We start from the raw sequence: 6824 nt of genomic DNA on the forward strand, positions 1-6824 counted from the left end.
ACCAGAGTGGCTCCAGATCTGGGTTCTGATGCCCACCTGGCGGTAATCAACCCCACAACGGCTCACCAGATCCCAAAAGTTGGAAAACAAGGCTGAGAACCTTCCATCTTCTCTGGTCCTAGGACCTTTAGCAATTTCAAGGGTGGACTTCACGTCCCTGACCCTTCTTTCCAGGTGTCTTTGAGCCCTGTAGATTTAATGACACAACTAGTTTGGAGGGTTTCATGAGGTTTTAATAATAATCTAGTAATACTGTTAAACAAAAACACCACATACATGTCCTTCACTTGCATAGACACGTTAAGGATGCACGTTCTCTTCCTCTCACATAGACTCTGAGGTAGAAAGTGTACTGCCTAAAGTAGAAAAATACTCAACGGGCTGCGCCATGGCCCAGACCACAGGGTCACAAGCACTTGGCTGAAAGATGGCCACTTGAGAGCAGGGCCAGAGGCCAGGCTGGCTGCACTGAGGCCTTGGGGAGGCAGACAGGGCCACTAGCTGGACATCCCTGGCTTCCAGCATGACCACCCACTCAGGAGTAGCTAGAGAGGGAAGTCTTGTTCCAGACTCCAAGGACAGAATATTCCTGCCACAGACAAGGCTCTCAGTAAACATCTGTTGGATGACCAGAATGACAGGTAAGGCAGAGGGGAAGAATTCTGAACACAACCTGGAGATCCTGGGCCTTCTAGTCCAGGATCAGGGAACCAAGCCGTGGGACAGCACCTCGACCAATGATGTTGGAGATGGCCGGGGAGGCGAAAATACCATCTCTAGGAGCTCTGGGGTACCAACTCTTTCAGTTGGTGGGAATGGGATGGGGAAGGGGCGGGGTCTCTTCTTTCCTTCCAAAGTGTCCTGTATGTAACTGGAGCCCCTGACTCTCCAGGGCCCAGCCGTTCGCATCTTGTTCTCATCCTCAAAGGCAGGCCTGAGTCTTTACTCAACTCGGGTCTCCAGGGCCTGTCACATCGGGCATCGGGTGCTTCTGGAGGGAATCAAGGCTAATAGCAGCATCATTAGCTTATCCTCTGGATTCTACCAGTTGAGTCCATCCATTCTGGGCCTGCTGGGTCTGGCCTCGCCTCAAAGGACCCCATTCACCTCTTCTTTCCGTGGCAAAGCAGCCTCCTCCTCCCTAACCCTAGGGAAGAAGTTCTGCGCCAACCGGGTCATGCGGCTGTTGTGAGGCAGCTGAAGGCCCTCGAGGGAGCGGAAGCCCCGGGTCCCATCCACCCGGTCAGGCTCCCAGCGGCAGCTTGGGTGCAGCCAGCGGTAGTAGGCGAGCCGCAGAGCCAGGCCCAGAAGGAAGCAGAGGCCGCTCGCGGGCAGCAACACGTGCAGTGGGATCCCGCTGGGCAGCCAGCTGGTGTGAGTCGACCAGGTGACTGCCAAGAGGATGCTGTCGCTCAGGAGGAACACCAGGTGGATGGTGGCGCGGCCCCAGGTATGGCCCTCGGCCACGTTGAACCAGGAGAAATAGAGAATGGTGGCCACGGTGGCCCGGTACAGCCACTCAGAGCGGGCATCTGGCATGAAGTCCGTGCCCTGCAGCCAGACCCACAGGAGCAGCACCAGCCACAGGCCCAGGAAGTGCAGGGCCACAGAGTAGGGGAAGAGAGCGGAGAAGAGGGCCACGGCCAGGACCCGGGGCCACAGCAGCAGCAGGTTCCACAGGAAGTAGACCACAGAGGAGCCCAGCCCCAGGGGCGATTTGGAGGGGAGGCAGGTGCGCAAGGCCCGGTGGTAGTCAAGCAGCGCCCACGAGATGCCCACGAAGGACGTGCTAATGCTGACCCCTGTGGAGAGGAAGCGGGAACGGGTGAGCCTGCATGGCACTCCCTAGAGGCCACGCATTCCACCAGGCCCCACGGCCACCCCAGGCGGGTGTGAGAGCTCCTGATGGCTGAAGGGAAGCTACAGCTAGAGAACATCCCTTCAAACAACCAAAAACGGACAGACGGTCCGAGCGTGGAGTCTGCCGTTCGCCGCAAGGCTTAACTTTTCAGGTGCTGCCAGGGCGAGACTCTTCCAGGATTGGGGGGGCGGGGAGCTGTGTGACTTATGCACCCTCATCTGCACCCGTGTCACCCAGCATCTGAGTCCCCGGGCCCCTGGCCACACCCTGAGCATCTGCTCGGGCCCTGTAACCCTTCCTTTCCCAGAAGAGTCCAAGCCTTTCTGGGCACTGAAAATCAGTAATGCCGGTTCCCTGTCTGCATTCTTGAAAACGGAAGCAGGAACTTCCACGGGTGGCAACTAGGCTGTGGCGGAAGCCAGCCCTGCCACACACATAGAACATTCTGGCTCACACTGGGCCTTTACCTTGATTCTTCAACACTAGCAGTTTAGGGTGGGGATCCTCTCCCACCTCTTGGTGGTCCACCCTGGACTAGGAGCACCAGGACCTCCAGGGAGGGCTGCCAGCAGCACTGGAAGGCCTCTAGAATGCTCACTCCCCTGCCCTTTCCCAGTCCATCAACAGATGTTTACCGGGCATCTGTTGTGGACCAGGAGGCCACCCCGACCCTGCAAGCAGATCCGGGGCAATGGCCCTTCTACCGCACAGGAGGTCTCGGCAGGGCTGCTATCCTCCCAGTTTGCCCAGCATGCTGCATTCGCTGACCTGGACAAGCTCAGCCCACAATACTGGGTAGGCCAGGAGCACGAGCCCTGGAGGCTAGAGTCACCCATCCTGACCCCACCCCACCCCGCAGGTGACCCAGTATACCTCACCCACTTCCCTCTGGAGTCTTAGCACATAGTCATTCTCTGTTGCCTTGTCTCTGAGCTCCTTCAGGGTACAAGACATTCTGCTCCCTTGGGGTCCCCAGCAGCCCCGTACCTGGTACATAAGAGCCACTGATGGAAATGTCCACTAAGTAGAAAGTCAAGAAAATCTGTCTCTTCCCTCGCTCCCTGCCTCCTCTGCAGACAGTGGAGACTGTCCCCATAGTGGCCCCGATCCTATGCACCCACAGCCCTCAAACAAACAGAAGTGTGTGCCCCGGAGTGCCATGTGCCCCGGACCAGATGCCTTCACCTCTGCACCTCAGTTCCTCTCATGTCCTGTGGACGGAGCCAATACCAGCCCCTAGGGCCGCTGTGCGTGGGAGCAGTGTGGTCGGCAAAGTGCTCTGCACAGCGCCAGCCCTACGGCAGCCCCTTAACCCCCATGGCCGCCACACTAGTCACTGGTCCTCACTCAGAAGGCTAAGGAGTAGCTTCCAGATTGAACGCACATTTACCTAAGGGACTTCCTCCTATTTTCCAAGCAGCCTTTAGAGAAGAATGAAAACCCTCCTGACACTCATCGGCAGCTCCCCGACACCGTAAAGGGGAAACCGGCCCCCGGCCCATCACTCACACTGGTAGGGCTCGGTCCGGCCGCTCTGCAACACGATGGCCAGCACCAGCGTGAGCTGTGGTGTCGTCTCCAAGAAGGTCTCGAAGAGCCGCAGCATGCTGATGTCCATGGTCAGGAAGTCGGCATAAGCCAGGTCAAACTCAGAGGGCGCCTCCTGCTGCCACACCAGGAGCCCCTGCTGCAGTCCCTGCACACACCTAGGCAGGGCGGATCCGGAGGCCCCCAGGGGCCAGGTTAGTGTGCGCTGTGTTCGGCCTCCCCTCTCCCACTGTGTAGATGAAGGCGGGCTCTAATCCTAGCTCGTCACTCACATGCTGCGGGGCCTTGGGCATGAGTAACTTAACCTCACCCAACTCTTTCATCGTAGAATGGGGATGGGTACCAACTGCCACCGCTTGGACTGGCCAGGATGTCCCCGGGTCATCCCAAACCCTGTCCCATTTCCCCCTTACAACATCCCCACTTGACAGATGGGGACACAAAACCGAAGAGCTAAGGAATGGTAGAAACAGGATTTGGACCCAAAACTGTGTGAATTTCAAAGGCATGCTATGAAATTGCCCCAAGTGACAGGTCTCAATTTTTTTTTAGAAAGCCTAAGATTTTCTTAGGACCCTGTGGGGGAAGGGGAGCCACTGAGAGCTCCTGAGTACAGGCAACATAGGTCAGATTGTGCTGTAGAAAGATCTCTCTGGCTATGAAGGAGTGGAAGGAGAGGAGGGGTTAGACGGGAAGGATAGGGTCATTTAAGAGGACTGTCCAGAGTGATGGACATGGAGACAGACACAGAGTTAAGGGAGTCCAGAGGTTAGGCAGTCAGGCCTGGGTGACCCATCAGCATGTAGGGAGTAGTGGAACATGTACCACGATCTCCCCCACCCAGAACTGATCTCGGTTGGCCACTGGGAGGTGAGCCCATTCCCTCAGAGCCAGGTCATTCACCAGACATTTACTGTCACTTCCCCTGGATGGACTTGACAGCACATTAAGGAGCAGGGGTGGCAGGCCCAGGTTGGGGCTCTCCCTCAGCAGGAGCCTCTGCCCGGGGCCCCTAAGGCCCCTGCCTCAGTCCAAAGGAGGAACAGACACCCCATTTTCAAAACCAAAGTTCAGTAAAGGCTGTCTGCCTTCTGCTCAGCAGAAATGGATGAGAGGGGCACCTGGGTGGCTTAGTGGGTTAAGCCTCTGCCTTCGGCTCTGGTTGTGATCCCAGGGTCCTGGCTGGGATTGAGCCCCACATCGGACTCTCTGCTCAGTGGGGAGCCTGCTTCCCCCTCTCTCTCTGCCTACTTGTGATCTCTGTCTGTCAAATAAATAAATAAAATCTTTAAAAAAAAAAAAAAAAAAGGAAAGAAAGAAAGAAATGGGACAAGAGAGGACATAGTTACAGATTCAGGGCTCCTCGAGGCCACCAGGACTGTAACAATTGCTCTCCTTCTGCCCACCCGGCATTTTAAGGAGGCCCTTGCAGTCCCTCAGGCAAAACTGCAATACTCAAAGCTCGTCTTGTCCCCTCCTGGAGACTCAATGCAGCTTTGTCAAAGCAAGATCTGGAGAGAATCTGCAGAATGGATTCAAGAGCAGATCCTGGCTCCAGTCAGTCGCCCCATCCCAACCCAGAGCACAGTGTGTCCTGACTCCACCGCAAGACTCTCATCCCTTAGTTTTCAGCTTCTTCATCTCTAGCGGGCCCTGCGGATCTGAGGAGTATCACCCACACAGACTTTCTGGAACCCAGCCTATGCCCAGCCCTGGCTGGCTCAGGGTACACGGCTGAGTCAGACCCCATCGCTGAGCTCTTGCTTGCTCTGGGGATCAGAGGGTGGGGCGGGGAGAAGGAAACTGGGAAAGAGGACTTGAGAGGACAAACTCTGTTCTGAGGGTCAGGGCTCCCAACGCTCCCCAGTGACCTGGGGAATCAAGCCGGCTGACATTTGTTGAAGGCTTACTCTGCGCCGAAGCAATTCAATCCCTTATTTCTTTTAATCCCTACCAAACAGAAGGAGGTGCTACAACCAAATCCACTGGAACAATGAGTAAACTGAGACCCAGAGGGCTCAAGGGATTTGCCCAAGGAAGGCCCACCCCCAACAAAAAAGAACATTTTTTGGATGGAACAGGTCAGGGGTCGGCTGTTACACTAGAGTCCACCAAGAGCCCAGAGCACCAAGTGAGGCACACTGGGCTCTTGCCTTCGCTCCCCACAACAGGCCAGCTGGCCAGACCTGTGTCTACACTCCTGTCGCCATTTCACAGAGGAGGAAACTGAGGCAGGGATGAGGCCGCAGAAGGTAAATTAGCTAGGACTGGAGCCCAGACAGGTCTGACTCCAAATCATGTGCCTCGTTTTCTTCTCTGGGCTTCAGTCTCTTCCCTAGTGCCACGGGGGTAGGGTAGCTGGGTTCTGAGGGCCGTCAGCCGGCCCCTCTTTCTTAGAGGCGGGGAGCTCACCTGTAAGCAGAAGTTCCCACAAGGGCTTAGCTTCCTCTCCTGGGTCCCGAGCTTCTCCTTCCCATCCCTCCCCAGTGTCAGGGTTCCCCCTGCGGCTAGTGGCGCGGCTCCAGGGCCGCGGGCTCCGCCCCCCTCCCCCTTCCGAGGGCGTGGTGCTCACCTGTACAGGTAGCCCAGCTGCAGGAGGTGCAGCAGCGCCAGACAGCGGCCGGGGGGCTGCGACTCGTGCAAGCCAGCGGGGTCGGCGCGCAGCCAAACCCAGCTGAAGAGCTGCAGTGCGACCGAGGCGAGGCCCAGGAGCGCCAGCACCAGCGCGGCCCACAGGTAGCGGCCGCTGAGCACATACTGGCCCGCGGCCCACAGGTCGGCGCCCAGGTCGATCAGGAAGGCGGCGGTGCCCAAAAAGCCCAGGACCACGTCCCAGAGGAGCGCGGCACGGGGTAACCAAGGCATAACCCGCCAGCCTCTCGCGTACCTTCTCCTCTAGGTTCGGACCCGCCTTCCCCGCCCCGGGTCGCCAAGGCAGGAAGGAGGCGGGCGCAGGCCTAGGGGCCGCCCGGGGCCCGGGCCTCCTGGGCGGGACTTCCCCGTCCCGCCCCGTCCGGGGAGGAGCAAGGCCCGCGGACCCCGCGGCAGACGGCGCCCGCGGTCCCCACACCCCACTGTCAGCCTGCGTCCCGGAAGGCAGCCCCCGGCTGCGGCCCAGCAACCTGCGCAGGGCACTCGCGTGCAGCCCCGCTGAGCCCCGAGGACCGCTAGGCCCGCAACGGCCGGGCGCGGCCACACCGCCCTTCCGTAGCGCGGCCGCCGTCTAATTGCAATTGAGGCAAGAGAAGGCCCGAGACGACGTCAGTGGCTCAGGGCGTAGCGCCCGGGGCTGGACCGCGATCCCTCGCGTCCGCGTTGTTGCAGAACCGGATTGCGGGTCTTCGCAAACCGAGTGTGCCTCGCGGGCGAGCGAGGGCCGGGGATGGGGGGACGGACGAGGACACGGGATCCCTCA

General features: G+C 58.7%; 1 protein-coding gene and 1 long non-coding RNA gene across 2 annotated transcripts; both read right to left on the reverse strand.

Moving 5' to 3' along the window:
- Window positions 1-215: 215 nt before the first annotated feature.
- XKR8 (XK related 8) lies at window positions 216-6419 on the reverse strand. Its single transcript, XM_032303712.1, has 3 exons — window positions 5982-6419; window positions 3371-3567; window positions 216-1802 (listed from the first exon to the last, which is right to left on the reverse strand). Exons 1-3 carry the CDS (start codon window positions 6272-6274, stop codon window positions 1090-1092), a joined length of 1203 nt encoding a protein of 400 aa, XP_032159603.1. The 5' UTR covers window positions 6275-6419; the 3' UTR covers window positions 216-1089.
- LOC116568173 lies at window positions 1809-3158 on the reverse strand. The gene is made up of 3 exons (XR_004276531.1): window positions 3147-3158; window positions 2412-2423; window positions 1809-2285 (listed from the first exon to the last, which is right to left on the reverse strand). It is a non-coding gene; the product is annotated as an uncharacterized LOC116568173 (long non-coding RNA).
- Window positions 6420-6824: the final 405 nt, after the last annotated feature.

The sequence above is a fragment of the Mustela erminea genome, chromosome 10 (assembly GCF_009829155.1).
Source record: "Mustela erminea isolate mMusErm1 chromosome 10, mMusErm1.Pri, whole genome shotgun sequence".
In the NCBI taxonomy this organism is placed as follows: Eukaryota; Metazoa; Chordata; class Mammalia; order Carnivora; family Mustelidae; genus Mustela; species Mustela erminea.